The sequence below is a fragment of the Phalangium opilio genome, unplaced genomic scaffold (assembly GCF_054372755.1).
Source record: "Phalangium opilio isolate 3A_F unplaced genomic scaffold, DU_Popi_V2 ptg000209l_1, whole genome shotgun sequence".
Classification (NCBI taxonomy): Eukaryota; Metazoa; Arthropoda; class Arachnida; order Opiliones; family Phalangiidae; genus Phalangium; species Phalangium opilio.
Window position 1 is genome coordinate 339934 of NW_028324217.1, and position 17833 is coordinate 357766.

General features: G+C 43.3%; 3 protein-coding genes across 3 annotated transcripts in view; all 3 read left to right on the forward strand.

Annotated features, from left to right (window-relative positions):
- Nucleotides 1-17833, forward strand: part of LOC149618081 (uncharacterized) — a 138792-nt gene that overhangs the window by 83731 nt on the left and 37228 nt on the right. The window lies entirely within an intron of this gene.
- Nucleotides 12392-17833, forward strand: part of LOC149618085 (uncharacterized) — a 44021-nt gene continuing 38579 nt past the window's right edge. Inside the window, exon 1 of the mRNA XM_089854142.1 lies at nucleotides 12392-13166. The gene's annotated coding sequence lies outside the window, so the exon portion shown is untranslated. The remainder of the gene's footprint in view (nucleotides 13167-17833) is intronic.
- Nucleotides 16768-17469, forward strand: LOC149618086 (uncharacterized). Its single transcript, XM_089854145.1, has 2 exons — nucleotides 16768-16961; nucleotides 17038-17469. The coding sequence occupies exons 1-2, from the start codon at nucleotides 16912-16914 to the stop codon at nucleotides 17372-17374; spliced, it is 387 nt and encodes a 128-aa protein (XP_089710271.1). The 5' UTR covers nucleotides 16768-16911; the 3' UTR covers nucleotides 17375-17469.

Below are 17833 nucleotides of genomic sequence, written 5' to 3' on the forward strand. Positions count from 1 at the left end.
CAATAAGACCAGCTTGCGAAAACACTCGCTTTCGCATAGCGAAGATAAACCTTACGTTTGCGAAAATTGTGGAAAACGCTTTCTGTATAGCCAAAGTCTACGGCAACATTTATTCACTCACGCGCGTGAGAAACGATTTAAATGCGATCAATGCGGTAAAGGTTTCAATTATAGTAACGAGTTAAAGAAGCACGCGCTGCGTCACGGCGAATCCGTCCCGAAACCGCGCGAAAAAACTATTCAATGCGAATTATGCGAAAGAAAATTTAGTTTTCGTTCAGGCTTGAGGTTACACGTTATTCGCGATCACACGCGTAATCTAAAATATAAATGCCACATCTGCGGCAAGGCTTACGCCGAGAAACGCGCCTGGGAAGGTCACGCGCGAACTCACACGGGTGAACGACCCTTTAAATGCGACCTTTGCCCCCTGACATTCACTCGATTAGGCGGGCTGACAAAACACAAGCTAATTCATAGCGATTTCAAACCGTTCAAGTGTACTTTGTGCCCCAAACAATTCAATTTTCGTCAGCATTTGAGTCGTCACCTCTTGACGCATACTGGCGAGAAACCCTTTCAATGCGATATTTGCCAAAAGAGATTCGTAAGTCAGTTTAATTTGGGTGAACATATTCGGCTTCATAAAGGTTTGGTCCCCCGCAAACGTTTGAGCAAAGAACAGAAAGAACGCGAGAGAGAAGAATCCGCCATCTTGGAGGAACAGGCAATCGATGAACCCTCGGTGCACCCTTCGAAATCCTCGATCGAATACGCTGGAACTAATTATTTCAATTTCGGATTTCAATAGTAAATTTTTTAAGGAATGGTTGTAAAACGTTGTAGGTACATAAACTGTATTAAAACCAATATGATACTGTTTTTAAGGAAAGGGTTATTTTGTTATATTAGCCAAGGCTTATCGCGTTTACGCACTATGTAATTCCTCAGGAACGTTGACCGTGGCAACTTTTAAGCATTTCTAGTGCGATTAACTTCACGTTGTTATATTTAACGCGTTTATTAAATTTAATTCTTAGCATTATCTTAAACTTCACATGAAATACCGGCATGACGAAGACACGGTGGAAAAACGCGTCGTTTGCGAAATTTGCGGAAAACGCTTCGCTGATACGGGAAGGCTGGTCCTGCACAAACGCCAGCATACCGGAGAAAGGCCCTATCAGTGCGAAGTCTGCGGCAAAAGCTACGCCAGCGTTCACGTCTTCAGACAGCACAAGATAATCCATACGGGTGTTAAGTCGCATTTGTGCACGATTTGTGGAAAAACATTCGCGCTCAGCAGCGGTTTACGCGATCACATGTTAAGCCACGATAGCGACAAACCGCACGTTTGCGAATTCTGTGGAAAAGGGTTCAAAGTTCGCCATAAATTGACGCGTCATATTAGAATGCATACGGGCGAGAAACCCTTTAAATGTCAAATTTGTCAGGCTAGTTTCACGCAAAAGGAATCGTTAACTTCTCATACGCGATGTCATACCGGAAACCGACCTTTTAAATGCCAATTATGCGACAAAGGTTTCGCCCATTCGAGTTCCCTAGCTTCGCATGCGCGAACGCATTCGGGTGCCCATCCTTATCATTGCGACGTATGCGGGAAAGGTTTCGGTCAAAAAACGAGTTTTAATCTGCACATGCGCAGACACGGTAGCGAGGAAATATCTAACGTTAAAAGCGATGATAAACCGCACAAGTGCCAAGTTTGCGGAAAAACGTACGCGACGAAAGGTAGTTTAAAATTTCACGGTCGTACTCACGATGGCGAAAAACCGTACAAATGCCCCGAATGCGATAAATCTTTCACTTACAAAGACTCGCTGGCGACACACATGCGCGGACATACGGGTGAACGACCTTTTAAGTGTCAAATCTGCCCCAAGAGCTTCGCGCAATTATCCACCTTAATCGGTCATACTCGAACTCATACGGGCGAGAAACCGTTTCAATGTGAATTTTGCGAAAAGCGATTCACTCTGAGCGCTCACTTAGTCGCGCACAATCGCACTCATACGGGTGAGAAGCCTTATCAATGTGATATTTGCCAGAAGGCCTTTGCCTTGAAGGGTAATCTAGCTGACCACAGACGCGTTCATACCGGGGAAAAATCAAAACGCAAACCGAGGAACAATACGGCTACAAAGAAAACGCGCCAAAAATTTGCTTCTGAAAAATACCCAACCGAGCAAGAACTAGTAGAGGAACCAAATCAAAAACTGCTTCTCCCTGATTATTTTAATTTTGCCAATTATAATAATGTCGGCCAGTCCTCCGTTGGACCACCTGGGAGTTTCGTACAATTTTAAACTTTCTTTTACTTATCATAAATTATGGGAGATGTCACACTTAAAGTTATTATGTTACTTATGGTCTTACAATAAAAATTTCGAAGATAATAACGGATTTGTTTGGGGGGGGGGGGAAGTGTCTAACGCTCCTTTACTGGATTCTTGACTAGTAGCTACCTTAAGCATTTATAGTGATTCAAATATACGAATTAATTTCTTATGTTATTACGTTAGTATAATCTGAAACTTCACGTGAAATACCGTCACGATCGAGAGAAGACGGAGAAACGTTTCGTTTGCGAAATCTGCGGAAACGTTTGCGCCGACGCAGAAAGATTGACGATTCACACGCGGAAACACACGGGTGAACGCCCCTTTCAATGCGAACTTTGTGGAAAAAGTTTCGCCGATAAACGCGTCTTGAGAAGTCACTCCGTCCTTCACAGTGGCGTCAAAGAATTTCTCTGCAATGTTTGCGGCAAATCATTCGCGACTCGAGGCGGTTTACAGGATCACATGAGAAGCCACACGAATGACAAACCCTTCGTTTGCGAAGTGTGCGGAGCCGGCTTCAAAGTTCGCCACAAACTGAAACGTCACACTCGAGTCCATACCAAGGAGAAGCCCTATCAATGCCAGATATGTCAAGCTTCTTACGCGCATAATGATGGCTTAAAATCGCACATGCGCACTAATCATTCTCAGAAATACAAATGCGAATATTGCGATAAATGTTTCGCCTTGTCAAACTCCTTGAAGTATCACGTGTCTAGGGATCACGAGGGGTCGCGCCCCTATAAATGCGAAATTTGTGGGAAATGTTTCGGGAAAAAACCGGTTTTAACCATTCACATGAAAAGACACACGAGTGACGAAGTTAAGGCGTCGAATCGCGATCAAGAGGCGGAGGAAGATAAACCTCACAAATGTTGGGTCTGCGGTAAAAATTACACGTCAAAATCCGTTCTAGCCACTCACTCGCGAGTTCACGCGGAAACTAAGGCTTACAAATGCGAACTGTGCCCCAAAGCGTTCGTTCATAAAGCCTCACTGACGACGCACATGCGCAATCACACCGGGGAACGCCCCTATAAATGTAAACTCTGTCCCAAAAGCTTTGTTCAACAATCGACTCTGATTGGACACACGCGAACGCACACTGGCGAGAAGCCTTTTCAATGCGAATTTTGCGACAAGAGTTTCGCCTTGAGTAATCATTTGGTCGTTCACACGCGAACTCACACGGGTGAACGACCTTACAAATGCGATGTTTGCCAAAAGGCCTTCGCACTCAGGGGAAATTTAACCGATCATAAGAGAACCCATACTGGTGATAAACCCAAACGGAAGTCGAGAACGACAGTCCCCAAGAAAACCAATTCGCAAAAAGCTGATATCGAAACTTCAGTCGATGAGCCGACCCCCTCGAAATCTTTCCCCGAATTTACTGACATTAATTACTTTCCTTATGGCGGATATCAACAAACTTCAATGGCCCCACCCCCAAATTATCCTCCCTATTGAAATTATCTTCTAACTGGTCCATTGTTTTTGCTGGTTCTTTAATAAATCATTTTATAAATAATTACCCAAAGACCCTATACTTTTTTGAAATTGATTTCCTAAAGTGGTTATCACTTTCCGTTGTTGTTTTATTACTAGGCCTAGTTCAATTTCAACACCAAAATTATATCCGCGAACTCTGTTGATTAATGGCGTTGTTGACTGGAACCTTAAGCATTTATAGTGACGAGTCTCGTTTGCGCATGACCTTTGATGAATGTTTTTGTGAAATAATATGGTGTCCTCTGATTATTCAATCAGAAATGTCTGAGACGTCACGTCAAAGTAAATCACTCGAGCGGCGTCGAAACGGGAAAGTCTTACAATTGCGAAACGTGCGGAAAGGTTTTCCCCGATCCTTCCAAGTTGATCGTGCACAAACGGAGCCACACGGGTGAAAGACCCTATCAGTGCGAACTCTGCGGAAAACGCTTTATTCAAACCCAGTCGCTAAAAAATCACTACGTCGTCCATTCCGGCGTTAAAGCGTTCCTGTGCACGGTTTGTGGAAAGTCGTTCGGTCGTAGAGGCGATTTACGAGCCCATTCGCGCACTCATACGGGCGAAAAACCCTTCAAGTGCGAAGTCTGCGGAAAAGGCTTCGGAACGCGAGAAAAAGTTCGCAATCACCAGACGACGCACACCGGCGAACGCTCTTTCATTTGCGAAGTCTGTGGAAAAGGTTTTAGTCAAAAATCGACGCTGAACATTCACAAACGAATGCACACCGGCGACATGTTCCAGTGCGAGCTGTGCGATAAGAGTTACACGCTAAAGAATAGCCTACTCGTGCACATGCGTGTTCATACCACTCAGAAACGGTACCAATGTAAAGTTTGCCAGGAAACCTTCCAAGAAATGGCGGCCTTAACGGAACACACGCGAGCTAACCATCCCGGTATTTCTCCACCAACGCGAGGTCGACCTCGTGCCGGAGAAGAACCGGCGGAAAAGAATTACCAATGCGAATTATGCGGCAAAAGTTACGCTTGCAAAACCAATTTGAAAACGCATATGCGCAGTCATACCGGGGAAAAACCTTTCCAGTGCCAAGTTTGCTCCAAGACTTTCACTCACAAAGTCTCGTTAACCACTCACATGAGAGGTCACACAGGTGAACGACCCTATCGATGCGATATTTGTCACAAAGGTTTCACTCAACAATCGACTTTAATCGGTCACACGCGAACGCATACGGGTGAAAAACCCTTCGAATGTAAATTTTGCGGTAAACGTTTCACGTTGGGGGCCCATTTAGTCACTCATACGCGAATACATACGGGAGAACGACCGTTCCAGTGCGAAATTTGCCAGAAAACCTTCGCCCTGAGAGGTAATCTCAATGATCACGTCAGAATTCACACCGGCGAAAAGTCAAAGCGGAAACCAAAGAACGCCGAAGCGAGAAAAACGCGCGAAAAAGCCGCCCCTATTAACAACGCGGAAACGCCGACGCTACCAGCGGAAGTCGCCCCTCCTGATAAAACTTTCGCGGAATATCAGGGAGTCAGTTACTTTAATTACGGGTTTCAACATCCTCCTAACATGGCACCACCGCCTAACTACACTCAGTTTTAAAGCTATATTTTGACACTAATTAAAAGTCAGTAATCTCTAGTCAAATCATAAAAGATGCAATTAACCTTAGATGCTAATTATCTCGTAATTAGTTTTTAAATGTCTCGTTTCGTGTATGTTATTTATTCGAGCGTTGTTTTGTTAAATAAATTTTCATTGGTAGATAATGACTTAGCGGGCTTCTTATTGGTTAGATCGCCTTAAGCATTTTTAGTGACGTATGGGGAAATAGTTGTTTAATATTTTGCGTATTAACATTATGATATAGAGAACGCTAAAACATCACGTCAACCGTCAACATTCGGGAACGTCATCTGGGAAACACGTCACGTGCCAACTATGCGGAAAAAACTACGCAAGTTCCCAACAACTGAAATTACACAATCGCGTTCACACTGGCGAAAGACCCTATCAATGCGAAATCTGCGGAAAACGGTTCTCCCAAGAACAGGTGTTTAAGAAACACGGCTTAATTCACAGCGGGGTTAAGGCGTATCTCTGTACGGTTTGTGGTAAAACTTTCGCCCAAAATAACAACTTGCAAGCGCATATGCGAATCCACTCTGGTCTTAAACCTTTCAAATGCGAAGTTTGCCAAAGGGATTTCGGGACGCGAGAAAAGTTGAAATTGCATTCGGTGACGCACACGGGCGAGAGAGCTTTTCAATGCGAACAATGCGGGCAAAAATTCGGTCGCAGATCCACTTTGCGAATACATCTTCGCACTCACGCCGGCCTTAAACCTCATAAATGCGATATTTGCGGAAAATGCTACACCATGAAGATTAATTTGAAGGCCCACATGTGCAGTCATACGGGCGAAAAACCTTTTAAATGCGAAGAATGCGGGAAGGGCTTTGTCCTAAACACGGCCCTGACTAAACATAAACTTGGCAATCACTCTAAAACCGAAATGACAAATTCCGCCGCGGTAAAGGAAAAACCGTTCAAGTGCCAGTTTTGCGGAAAAGGTTTCGTGGTTAAACAAAACTTGAATCTGCATACTCGCGTTCATACCGGGGAAGCCAGTTTTAAATGCGATATTTGTCAAAAGACATTCTCGTACAAAAAGGTTCTTGTTACGCACATGCGCAGTCACACCGGCGAAAAGCCCTATCAATGCGCAACCTGCTCGAAATCTTTCCGTCAACTGGCCACCTTAATCGCGCATAATCGCACGCATACGGGAGAAAAACCGTATCCTTGCGATATTTGCGACAAGAGATTCACGATAAGCGCGCATTTAACCGCGCATAAGCGAACTCACACGGGCGAGAAGCCTTATCAATGTCAAATTTGCCAAAAGGCTTTCGCTGTTAAAGGGAATCTAACAGATCACTCGCGAGTTCATACGGGCGAAAAGTCTAAAAGGAAAGCGAAAAACGCCAGCGGAAAGAAACTCGCGGCGAATAACGCGACGGAGGAACTGGAGGAGGAATACCCTGTCGTGACGTATTTTCATTACGAATTTGAACAGCCACCGCTTCCCAACCCCGATTTTACGCCGTTTTAAAATTACTAACTCATATTTCAAATAGCAAACTTTGCGCTGGATTTCAATATTTTCATGATATTACAATTTAAGACATTAAATAAACAAGCTCGCTAATTTTTATTGTCATACTTCCGGTTACCAAGTTACTTCTGGGTTGAGGCATGTAACTGTTGACTTGGGGTCCTTTTAAGCATTTATAGTTAATGACTAAATAATTCCCATTAAATTAATGATGATGATGATGATGAACTAACTATCCAATTAGAATGGACTGAAACGTCACGTGCAAGTTCATCACGGGGAAGGTTGGCAGAAATCGCGTGAATGTCAAACTTGCGGAAAAACTTTCCCGAACAAGTCGAAACTGCTGTATCACCAAGAGAGTCACAGCGGAGAGAAACCCTACGAATGCGAATACTGCGGAAAAGGTTTCGCGCGATTGGAGTTTTTACGCAAACATTACGTCGTTCATTCGGGCGAAAAGAAATTCCTTTGCACTATTTGTGGAAAAGCCTTTCCGCGAAATTACGAATTGCTTAAACACACTCGAGCTCACGCTGGAATTAAACCCTACAAATGCGAAGTTTGCGACAAAAGTTTCGGGACTCGCGAAAGAGTTCGGTTGCATATGGTATCTCACACCGGAGAAAGACCTTACCAATGCGAACAATGCGGAAAGAAATTCGGTCAAAAAAGCACTTTGAACACGCACATGCGCAGTCATAGCTCGGACAGACCCTTTAAATGCGATTTATGCGATAAGAGTTACTATTTGAAAAGCGGTTTAATCGCTCACACTTTTAGCCACACGGGCGAAAAACCCCACCAGTGCGAAGTGTGCGGAAAAAGTTTCTCCTTGCGAAATACGCTGACGACGCATATGCGTGGTCACGCTGGCGAACCGGCCCGTGCTCCGCGTGAACCGGATGCCGATAAACCTAAGAAAACCCGCGAAAAAACGCACCAGTGCGAATTATGCGATAAACGTTACACCGCTCGCCATTTGTTGTTTATGCACATGCGAACTCACAAAGGCGATAAACCGTTCACTTGCGATATATGCGGAAAAAGCTTCACTCATAAGCATTACTTGGCCACCCACAATCGAACTCACACGGGTGAACGACCCTACCAATGCCAGATCTGTGGTAAAAGCTTTGTCCAATCAAATACCTTGACGGGTCACGTGAGAACCCATACGGGCGAGAGACCTTACCAATGCGGCTTATGCCCGAAACGGTTTACGATTAGCGCCCACTTGGTCACTCACACGCGCACTCATACCGGCGAAAAACCATACTCGTGCGATATTTGCGGAAAGGCTTTCGCTACCAAAGGAAATTTGGACGGACATAGAAAGATACATTCCGGGGAACCCGCTAGAAAGAGACCATCCAAAAAACAACGCGATAAAGAAACGCCGCCGGCGGAAAAACCCGCCGAAAATCCGACAACGGAAGATAAAGCTTTCGTGGAATATATTGGAAATAATTATTTGAATTTTGGGTATCAACAAGGACAGTCTAGTTTCATGCCATATTAGCAGTTAGTGCTTAGAGTAAACTTGCTCGGGACTTGTAATCACTTCGCGACACAAATATTCATGTAATCATTAGTTTCTTGACCAAATACATTTGATTCTTCCAAGTAGTTCTAACATTTTGTTGCGTATTTGTAGCAGGGGGTCGCAATTATGGTATTGGTTAATTTTGTTGACTGTGGAGGCCAGTCTTAAGCATTTTTAGTGATTAACGTCTCGGAACTAAATATAAACCTATATCTGTAGACTTGTTTGAAAATTCACGTGAAAACGCAACATTCGGAGGGAAAAACTATGAAACCTTGCGTCTGCGAAGTTTGTGGATTAGCATTTCGTACCGCCTCCATTCTGTTAAATCACAAAAAGAGTCACAGCGGCGAAAAACCATACAAATGCGAAAAGTGCGACAAGGGATTCGCTCGACCAGAATTCCTCGCGAAACATCGAGTAGTTCACGCGGGAATCAAGGCGTATTTGTGCACGCAATGCGGAAAATCGTACGCGCGCAACGCCGATTTGCGAAAACACGCTCGGTCGCACGCCGGAATCAAACCCTTTAAATGCGACGTTTGCGAAAAGGCTTTCGGGACGAGGGAACGCGTCAAGTTGCACATGGTGACGCATACCGGCGAAAAACATCATAAATGCCCCGAATGCGATAAGAGTTTCGGGACCAGAAGCTCCTTGAATAATCACGCTCGAAGTTGTCACCGCGAAAAGAGATTTCGGTGCGATTTATGCGATAAACAATTTAGTTACAAAGCCGGTTTAATTTCGCACCTTTCGAGTCATACCGGGCAGAAACCGTTCAAATGCGAAATCTGCTTGATCGGCTTCACTTTTAAGCGTAGTTTAGATTTGCACATGCGATTTCATCCGGGACAAACTCCGTCTGGCGAGAAATTAGAAAGCGCGGAAAATGTCACCGAATTTAAATGCGAAATATGTCAAAGCGTTTTCTCGAGCGGAAGCGCGCTGAAATACCACGTTAGAGATCACGGCGAAGAGAAACCGTTTCAATGCGAAATCTGCTCAAAGTTATTCACGCGTAATTATTATTTAGTCGCGCATATGCGCGCCCATACCGGGGAGAAGCCTTACAAGTGTCAAGTTTGTCAGAAAGGTTTTAGTCAAAGTTCGACGCTCGCTGGACACGCGAGAACGCATACGGGCGAGAAACCGTTTCAGTGCGAATATTGCGATAAGCGGTTTACGCTTAGCGCGCATTTAACGGCGCATAAGCGTACTCACACCGGAGAGAGGCCTTATCAATGCGACGCCTGCCCCAAAGCCTTCGCGCAAAAGGGAAATCTGGACGAACATAAACGGGTACACACCGGTGAACCGACTAAACGAAAACCGAGAAACAATAAAAAATCCGCCACGGAAAACGCCACTCTAGTAGCTGAAGAAAAAACCGTAGATGAATATAATGACGTTACTGATTATTTTGAATTTGATTATTCGTAGGCCCGGGTTGTATTGGCGCGTCTGTCTATATTCGTTTCAACCTAAATAAAATGACACTTAATTTTAAAGCTCTCTTATTGGCTAGTGTTGTTGATCATGGCATCTTAAGCATTTATAGGCCAACTGTTTTAACCCTATCATTTCTGAAATAGACAATATATATATTTGTGGTAGGAATCTCTAAAGAATCACGTGAGAGTGCGTCACGATCCTGATAAAGAGGGGCTTCCAAAGACGAATTTCAAATGCGAAATTTGCAATAAGACATTCAGTAGCAAATACAATTTGAAAAATCACCAAAATTCGCATACTGGCATCAAACCCTTTTATTGCGATATTTGCGGAAAAGGCGTTTGTTCACGCGACAGATTGAAATTTCACATTTACACTCACACGGGCGAGAGACCTTTCGAATGCGAAATATGTCACAAACGTTTCCGTCAGCAAGGTTCTCTGAAAATCCATCAGCGAGTTCACGCGCCACCCGAAGGTCATTTTCAATGCGAATTTTGCGATAAAAGTTTCGCCTTCCAGAATAATTTGAAGGAACACACTTTGCGAAAACACGTCAAGGAAAAACCGTTTCAATGTGACGTTTGTGGAAAAAAATTCTTCGATAAAAGGGCATTAAAGAGTCACGAAAAACAACACACTGGACAGAAAGATTATCAATGCGAAAAATGCGGAAGGGGTTTCAACCTAAAGTCGTCTTTGAAGGCGCACGCCAGAGTTCACGACCCCAAAAGCAAAGAAACCGGGGGAGATAGCGGGGTTAAACCGTACCAATGCGAAGTATGCGGGAATGGATACGCTTCGGTCTACAATTTGAAAATTCACTCGCGAATTCACACGGGTGAACGACCCTACAGTTGCGAATATTGCAATAAAACCTTCGTCCACCACAATTCTAAAGTATCTCACGTTCGAACGCATACCGGTTTGACCCCCTATGAATGTAAAATATGTCAGAGAAGTTTCGGGGCCTTGGGCACATTAAAGGGGCATATGCGAACGCATACGGGAGAGAAGCCTTATCACTGCGAAACTTGTCAGAAGAGTTTTCGACTTAGGAATCATTTAGCGGCGCATGTTTTAACTCACACTGGCGAAAAACCGTTTCAATGCGATATTTGCGAAAAGGGCTTCACTTTAAAGCAGAATTTGAACACTCACATGCGCGTTCACACTAACACGGGGGAGAGTTCCAGGGTTAAATCCAAGAAAAGTAGTTCCCAGAATTATGAATTGTACGACGCGACTTTTCAATCTGAATATGTGTAACGAGTTAAAAGTTAAATAAATATAACAACGTAAATTGTTTCGCACGTAACTTCCGGCTCCATTGGTTAGAGAGAGAGTGTAAAATCTGCGCTTTCTTAAGCATTTTCACGCGTGTGAAATTTATACTATTTTTATGTCTACCTAAATCTAATTTGAAAACTAATTCAATTCAGAAATGTTTACAACGTCACTTGAGAAGTCAACACAAGGAAGAAAAAACGTACGTCTGCGAAATGTGCGGACGAGGATTTCGCGTCAAACAGGAACTAGTCAAACACGAACGCACACACACGGGCGAAAAGCCTTTTCAATGCGAAATATGTGGGAAGGGTTTCACGCAAAAAGCCTCGATGAAATTGCACGTTCGCGTCCATACAGGCGAGAAACCGTTTCAATGCGAATTGTGCGGAAAAAGTTACACGATTAAAACGAATCTGGAAGGTCACAAGCGCACGCATACGGGCGAAAAACCGTACCAATGCGAACTTTGCGGCAAAAGTTTCACCATGAAAGCCAACTTGGACTTGCACCGGCGAACTCATACGGGTGTCAGACCCTTTCAATGTACTACATGCGGCGCTAGTTTCACGCTTAAAACCAACCTACAAGTTCACACGCGAAGTCATACGGGCGAAAAACCTTTCCAATGCGACACGTGCGGACAGAGATACTCTTCCAAATACAGTTTGGACACTCACGTGCGATGCCACACCGGTGAAAAGCCCTACAAATGCGACGTTTGTCACAAAAGTTTTAGCGCTCAAGGCAATCTGAATAGTCACAAACGAATCCATACCGGAGTCAAACCCTTTCTATGCAAATTTTGCGAAAAACGTTTCACGCTTCGCAACCATTTAATGGCGCACGAGCGAACTCACACTGGTGAGAAGCCTTACGCCTGCGAAACGTGCGGAAAGGCTTTCACCTTGAAACAGAATCTGCAGGAGCACGAACGAATTCACACCGGTGAAAAATCGCGGCGGCGACCCAGAAATCCCAATAGCCAAAAGAGAAACAAGGAGAAGCCTCCGGCCACCAGCGCCGAACAGCCCCCGGAAGAACGTTCCTATCCGGAATCGAATGACGTCATCTATTTTAACTACGGATTTGGACAACCTCCCATGGCCCCTCCCCCTCATCCAACTTACACTCATTTCTAAATTAACATCGTCGTTTTAAAAGCGTTCTCGTGTGACATAGATTTCCTTAGATCTCGTGATAAAAAAATAACTGGAATAAGTCTTGACTAATTTTGAGCCAATGGCGTTAGAATACCCTCTAACTTTTAGAGTTGGCACTTTTCTCTATTGGTTCAGATTTAGTCAACACTCTACATTGTTCTAATATCCTCGTATGTTTGGTAAAGTCATTGTAAATCCACTCTAGAAGTCATTAAATGAATAAAATAGTCGGTCTTAAATGATGGAATCTTTATAAATACTTGGGGGTTATGTAAACGTAAAATTTCTACACCTATTGTTAGTACTCCTTGTACCGTTTTTCACAGCAGACACTCCCGAGTTCTGACTTGCAATGAAGTTGCGATGTGGGGTTAAGGTTACGGTGAGCGTTAGGCTGGTCCAGCTCGAACTAAAATCGTTATAATTTGTTAATTTTTTTAATAATTAAGTCGAAATTATGAAGTAAATAACGAGTTAAATAACTAAGGAACGTTTTAATATAATTCCGTGGTGTCTATCGTAAATTTTAGTCATTGAACTTAAAGTGGGAAAATGTAGCCAATTTTGGAGACCGAGGCTTAAGAATTCATCATAGACATAGTGAATATGTGTTGAAAATTTTTCATCTTCGAACGGATACTAAATTGGTGGGATTACTATTGCGATGGAGTCTAAACCTGATACATTTTTTGGGAACATTTGGAAGCGTTTTGTGATGTTTAATCCACGTGATTGTCAATGAGCAGTGGGTAAGTCTGTATGTTTCTATTCGGTTTGGTGTTTTTGAAACGCGACGTGTTAAAATTACTTTCATCAAAGGCCCCTGCCTTGGTTTATTAGGTTATTGTGATTATCGGCAAATACTTAGGTTTACTTGTACAGTTAAAGCGGTATTATTGGTTAGATTAGTTGACTATGGAAAACCCTTAAGCATTTCTAGTGAATTTATCCCCCCACTCAGACTTAATTTGAAACTTGTTGGTCTAAATAGGGCTCATTGGCTAAACACGTGTTGAGATCTCACAGTGGAGAAAAAACACGTTCATTTGTATGCGAAACGTGTGGAAATGTTTACGCTACAATAAGAATTCTTAGAGAACACATTCGAATTCACACGGGAGAAAGACCTTATAAATGCAAAACATGTGGGAAGGGTTTTAGGTATTTAAGAACATTGCGTGATCACGCTGTTGTTCACACGCGTGATAAGAAATTTCTGTGTAATCAATGCGGAAAATCTTTCGCTCGTCGACCCGCCTTATATAAACACGAACGCGCCTTGCACATGGATATTAAACCGCACGAATGTAAAACGTGCGGAAAACGTTTCGAAGCCGGACATAAATTGAGAGATCACGCGTTTATACATACTGGGGAGAAACCCCATCAATGTGAAATATGTGGGAAGGGGTACACGGTCAGAAGTAGTCTGACGTTGCACGTGAAAACGCACGAAAACGAGCCGCCTAGCGGCAGTGACGACGGTAAAAAGTATAAATGCGAATTTTGCGACGAAAGTTACGCTTTTAAAGTTTCCTTAAGCAAACACACGCGAACGACTCACGCCAACATTCCTTATCAATGTGAAATATGTCAGGATTTTTTCACACGCGGCGTAGACTTAAGGGCGCATATTAAGGATCACACTGGCCAGGCAGCTTTGGCGTGTGAAAAATGCGATTATAGTTGCGCGACGGAAAACGCCTTAAAAAACCACGCCGCCGCGACGCATTCACGCGCGAAACCGTTTGAATGCGATAATTGCGATAAATGTTTCGTTAATAAAGCCAGGTTAATTTTGCATAAACGATCTCATACGGGTGAGAAGCCTTACAAATGCGGAATCTGCCAAAAGGATTTTCCGTATCGCAATTATTTGTCGACGCATTCGCGAATTCACACGGGTGAACGGCCTTATAAATGTCAATATTGCGATAAGGCCTTTGTTACTCTCGGCAGTTTGAAAGGACACACGCGAACCCATACGGGTGAGAAGCCTTTTCAATGTAAATTTTGCGACAGGCGGTTCACTTTGAGAAATCACTTGGAAACTCATACTCGAACTCACACGGGTGAACGGCCCTTTAAGTGCCATTTATGCAGTAAGGCTTTCGCCGTCAAGGGAAATTTAAATGATCACGTGAAAAGCGTACATTATGGGCAGAAAACGCGACGGAAAGCGAAAAATTCCGCCGTGGAACAAAAATCGCTCCCTGATCGTCATGAAGCGAATTATTTTGAATTTACTTACCAGTAGTAGAGATCTCTGTTAAGAAATTTTTGATAGCTTGTGAAATTTTTCGCAATTAATAAATATAATTAAGTTTGATGGTAAATTTAATTCTAATTATAATCTGGAGGCAATGGATTGGGGGGGGGAGAGATTTTTTCTTGATTGGGCTTGAAGCATTTTTAGTGTGGAAAAGCCGAAAGTAAATAGTTACTTAAGGCGATGATAATGCTTTTAGAAAGCTGCGAAGAAAACTGGGGTTGGCGGAAAAAGTTTCGTTTGCGAAATTTGCGGAAAATCCTATCCGGGGAAATTAAATCTCGATAATCACCGACGAACTCACAGTCTGGAAAAACCGTTTCAATGCGAAGTCTGCGGAAAAAGATTCAACTTTAAAAACGTCTTAAAGAAACATTCGGTCGTACATACGGGTGAAAAGGCGCATTTATGCACGGTTTGCGGAAAAACGTTCAGTACCAAATGGAGTCTAGATAAACACGCGCACGTTCACACTGGCTATAAACCGCATCAATGCCGAGTCTGCGATAAATCCTTTTCGTCCAAGGAAAAATACGCGCGGCACGCCTTAATTCATACGGGCGAAAAACCTTATCAATGCGAAATTTGCGGAAAAAGTTTCAATACGAAAGATTATTTAAACGTCCATTGGCGATTTCACGCGACGGAAAAAGCCAATGATCGTACCGATAAACCGGGAAAATATCCGTGCGATTTTTGCGAACGTAATTTCGCCTCCGAAGTTAGTTTAAAAATTCACAGTCGCAAACACTTGGCCGAAGGCCTTCCCGATAAACTAGCCGATAAGAAAATTTTTAAATGTAATTTATGCGAAAAGAGTTACACTTGCAAAGCTAACTTGACCATGCATTTTCGAGTTCACACGGGTGAACGACCTTATCAGTGTAATATCTGCCTGAAAACCTTTAGTTACGTCACTTACCTGACCGCTCACAGGCGCACGCATACCGGCGAGAAACCCTTCCAGTGCGAAATTTGTTCCAAAACGTTCGCGAGTTTGAATAGCGTAACCATTCACAACCGATCGCATACGGGCGAAAAGCCCTACAAATGCAAATTTTGCGATAAAAGTTTCACGGTTAGTAATCACTTAACGGCTCACGTTCGCACTCACACCGGCGAAAAACCTTTTAAATGCGATTTTTGCCAGAAAGCCTTCGCCGCCAAACATAATATGCTGGAACATAGAAACATACACACGGGGGGTCCCAAACGAGACAGATCCAAAAAGGGCAAAAAGATTGCCGAACAATCGCAAACTTTGCGAACCGAGGAAGAATTAGTCGAAGAACCTTTAGAGTCCAAGTCCTTCGTGGAATTCACTGATAATAGTTTATTTAATTTTGCGATCGCAGCGCCACCTGATAACTATCAATTATAAGAAATTTATGTTAATTCGGGAACTTTAATTAAAAGTATTCTTTACTAATTAATAAACTTAAATTTGAACTTAAGCATTTTTGGTGTGGAAAACCTGGCATGATATTGAGTAGTTTTCGCGCCCTTAACTCCTCCCCATTCCTGATAAACCAATAGAAATCGATGAAGCGCCATCTTTTAACGCATACGGTCGAAGGAACCCCGAAACCCGTCGTCTGCAAATTATGCGGTCAACGATTCGGGAACATGGGCAAGTTGATCATTCACATTCGAACGCACACTGAAGAGAGGCCCTACAAATGCGACGTTTGCGGAAAAGGTTTCAACTATAAACACGTCTTGGACAAACATTCCGTCGTCCATACCGGAATCAAAGCGCATTTATGCACCGTTTGCGGAAAATCCTTTTCGACTAGCTGGAATTTAATGAAACATACGCAATCGCACGACGGCGAAAAACCGCACCAATGCGAATTATGCGGAAAATGTTTCGCCAATCGCGATAAAATAAACCGTCACATGATGACGCATACGGGCGAGAAACCCTTTCAATGCCAAGTTTGCGATAAACGTTTCGCGCAGAAATCTAATTACACGGCGCACGCGCGAAGTCATACGGGCGAAAAAATCGCCAAAGTCGATAACGGAAAACGCTTTCAATGCGAGTATTGCGGAAAAGAATTTGTACACCGAACCTATTTAAAAGCGCACATGCGCAGTCATACGGGGGAACGGCCTTACAAATGCGACGTTTGCGATAAGAAATTCACTCAGAGCGTCCACTTGAGCGTCCATAAACGCCAGCATACGGGCGAGAGACCTTTTAAATGCGAATTTTGCGATAAATGTTACGTTTTAAAGAATCAACTTATGATTCACCGGCGGAATCATACGGGTGAGAAGCCTTTTCGGTGCCATTTATGCGATAAGGGATTCACCAATAAAGTTAGTTTAACGGCGCATATTCGCAGTCATACGGGCGAAAAGAATCACAAGTGCGAAGTTTGCGGAAGGGCTTTCGGGACGCGCGAAAAAGTCAAACAACACATGGTCACCCATACCGGAGAAAGACCTTATCAATGCGCCATTTGTCAGAAAGGCTTCGGTCAAAAAGCCACCTTAGATGGACACATGCGAACGCACACGGGACAGAAATTTCGCAAAAAGAAAGCCAACGCGAATGCCCCTCAAATTGAGCCCCCTAAAATAGATCCCCCACCAAAACCGGCTACTTCCGCGCCGGTACCGGAAGTAAAACCATTTATTCCATACGCTGATCCGACTTATTTTAACTTCGCGTATCAGTAATGTATTTTAAAAATCTAATTCTCCTTTGGTTTATTTCGTTGTATCTGGATGAATCTTAAGCATTTTTAGTGATTTATTAAATAAAACATGACAACAACATGACGTCATTTTTTAACCTATAGAAATGCCGGAAAGCCCACGTGAAATCGGATCACAACGCGGAAAAATCCTTGACGTGCGATTCTTGCGGAAAAACTTTCGCAAATTCCTCCAATCTGAATACTCACGTACTGTCGCATCAAGGAGAAAAGCCTTTTAAATGCGATATTTGTCAAAAAGGTTTTATTAACAAAGCACGTTTGATAAAACACGGTTTGTCGCATACGGACGAGAAACCGTATTTGTGTACGGTTTGCGGTAAATCTTTTAAATACAGCGAATCGTTACCGGTTCACATGCGAATTCATTTGGAGGAAAAACCGTTCAAATGTCAGACTTGCGGAAAAGGTTTCGTCAAAC